Source organism: Portunus trituberculatus, chromosome 15 (assembly GCF_017591435.1).
Source record: "Portunus trituberculatus isolate SZX2019 chromosome 15, ASM1759143v1, whole genome shotgun sequence".
NCBI classification, from domain to species: Eukaryota; Metazoa; Arthropoda; class Malacostraca; order Decapoda; family Portunidae; genus Portunus; species Portunus trituberculatus.
In genome coordinates, this window is record NC_059269.1 from 3,066,129 (window position 1) to 3,068,628 (window position 2,500).

The 2,500-nt window shown below is 46.7% G+C and overlaps 1 protein-coding gene across 3 annotated transcripts in view; it reads left to right on the forward strand.

Annotated features, from left to right (window-relative positions):
* The first annotated feature begins 465 nt into the window (after positions 1 to 465).
* LOC123503997 (LIM and SH3 domain protein 1-like) overlaps positions 466 to 2,500 on the forward strand; it is a 140,543-nt gene continuing 138,508 nt past the window's right edge. The window contains exon 1 of one of the 3 annotated variants that reach the window (XM_045254194.1): positions 466 to 687. In XM_045254194.1, the coding sequence (XP_045110129.1) occupies positions 619 to 687 (69 nt within the window). In that variant the 5' untranslated portion in view covers positions 466 to 618. The remainder of the gene's footprint in view (positions 688 to 2,500) is intronic. The other 2 variants (XM_045254196.1, XM_045254198.1) reach the window with 2 other exon arrangements.

Sequence of the window (2,500 nt, forward strand, 5' to 3'; positions counted from 1 at the left end):
TGTGTGTGTGTGTGTGTGTGTGTGTGTTATATGAGAGAGAGAGAGAGAGAGAGAGAGAGAGAGAGAGAGAGAGAGAGAAAGCGTTAGTATGTGCATCTTAACAAATTGGTGTTACTATTGTTGGTGTTATGACTATTAGCAGAAAAGATAGCATTCGTATGAACTTAAGTACATACTGTATATTTTGATATTTTGACATGGTTTCTCCTCTTGTCGCTTCATCCTTCTGGTACACCTTTCTTCCCCAAGGAGGGAGAAAGTGCCTCACTTTTCGTGGCGAGGAGGTAATGACAGAAAAAAAGAAGCCTTATGATAAATAATTTCGATACGTAAGGGCACAATGGAGCGATAAAGCTAAGTCTTGAATGAATAACTCCCATGGCTGGTGAATAGAAAAACAAACCTCCGACCGCGCTTAACTTTTGTTTCCTGCTCCGTGCCGAGGAGACACCTAGTGGCAACTCCTCCAACCAGTCAGTCCCCCGGAGGTACCTTGAGTGAGTGGGTGCGTTGAGCGGTGTGCTGTGAAAAATAGCTTGGTAAATTTGTTCTTTAGGTCTGATCTGGTTGAATTTTACGTGTAACGTTAGAAAACAAGATCAGTGAATCCTTGTAAGAATGAGCAAACGGTGCGCCCGGTGTGAGAAGGCGGTGTACCCGCTGGAAGAACTGAAATGCCTCGACAAGGTGAGTCCACATTTGAAGTTTTGTAGGCGTCGCCCCCACCGTCCCTCTATAACGTCTTCCTCCCATTTATGGTCCTGATGGTTGCTGGAGAGGTGGTGGGTGGTGAGCGTGCGTGGGGTGCCGTCTCTCAGCCTGATGTCAGCTGGTGTTGAGGTATTACAAGTGGAGAAGGAGGGTGGTCGTGAGAGGCAAGGGTGGCCGGGGATCTTGCCCGTGCCAGCCAGCTCGGACAGGCATCCACACCTGGGATTTCAATGCTTCGCCGCCCTTGGTGCTACACCGAGGGCTGCTTAGTGTCTTAGTAGAGGTTTCGGATGATGATAAACCCGTCGTGGTCTCGAAAGATACTGTTGTCGCTGTTATTCAAAGAATTTGACAATATTTCAGGATTTTATTCAGATGAATTCCTGCAGAGGTCCATTGGTAAACCCAAAATTGTCACTTGTGGAGAAGAGGGAATAATGAATATGTAATGTGTGGGGCCATTGTTCTCAGTACAGTTTTCTCTAGGAAACGGCTTGAGGCCAGCCGCGGGCACCTGTCAGGCCGCGTCTCACCCACAACCAGGCCGGTGACTCATCACTCGTATTCTTGTACTAATTTGGCTGTAAAACTAGAGATTTCATTCATAATGTTACTTTAGGTTTGTCCACTAATCCCACGATGAGGTATCTCACTATCAAAAGGGTCTCACACACACACACACACACACACACACACACACACACACACACACACACACACACAGTTATCAGCTTTGAAACATCGAAGTACATTTCTAAAATACAGCACATAAAAAATTGAAAAACTCTGCTAACTTGCAACATGAGTCCCAAGGCCACATGCCATCATATGTGCAGATGAGTTTTGTTATTCATTAACAGCTTGTCGATATTAACCATCGCGCCTCATCACGAAAGAATGACCTACTAATTAGAGATTCCGTTACTCATTGCCAATTTTAGAGTATATGTTAGGTATGCCTGTCGGTTTGGGTGTTGTGGTGTGATCTGGCCACCGCAACAATGGAGGCAGCTGACCACTACCATTTGGTGAAATTCCTCACTGGCGTCAAGCTAAAACATTAACCCTACTAATGGGATTTATAGGGCTGCTCTGAATTATGATCACTGTGTGTGTGTGTGTGTGTGTGTGTGTGTGTGTGTGTGTGTGTGTGTGTGTGTGTGTGTGTGACTGTGACTGTGTGTGACATCTAGGGTTTATCACCTGCCATAAGCGTCTGCTGAACTACCCCGCTGAAGTTAAGCCCTTGGCCTATGTGGCTTTCCTTGACACCTGCACACTCACTTTTCTCCGTCGAGAGTGAGAGGGCACGATCGCTGTGCCCGAGGTTTCCCCGACCGCTCCTCCCGCTTTCACTTTCATCTCCCTCATTTCTCCGCACGGCTGTATGGCTGCACTGGTATAATAGAGGTTGTCTCACCTAAATCTACAGTTTCTCTCTCTCTCTCTCTCTCTCTCTCTCTCTCTCTCTCTCTCTCTCTCTCTCTCTCTCTCTCTCTCGTGAAATTTACAGATAACTCAGTTGCTGTAATATCATGGTTTGACTTTAATTTCGTTAACAGCGCTGTTTCCCTTCTGAAGATTGAAAAGTGCCTGACCTAGGTATAGTACTCTGTGAGCTCAGAGTGACTGGAACAGCAGCATCTGTGGAAAGGCTAAGCTGAGTCATCTCTCGACCTGACACACCACCTCCACACAGGTGTTTCGTGTTCAGGTGGCGCCAGGTTATCTGTGTGACGTATCTCTCTCTCTCTCTCTCTCTCTCTCTCTCTCTCTCTCTCTCTCTCTC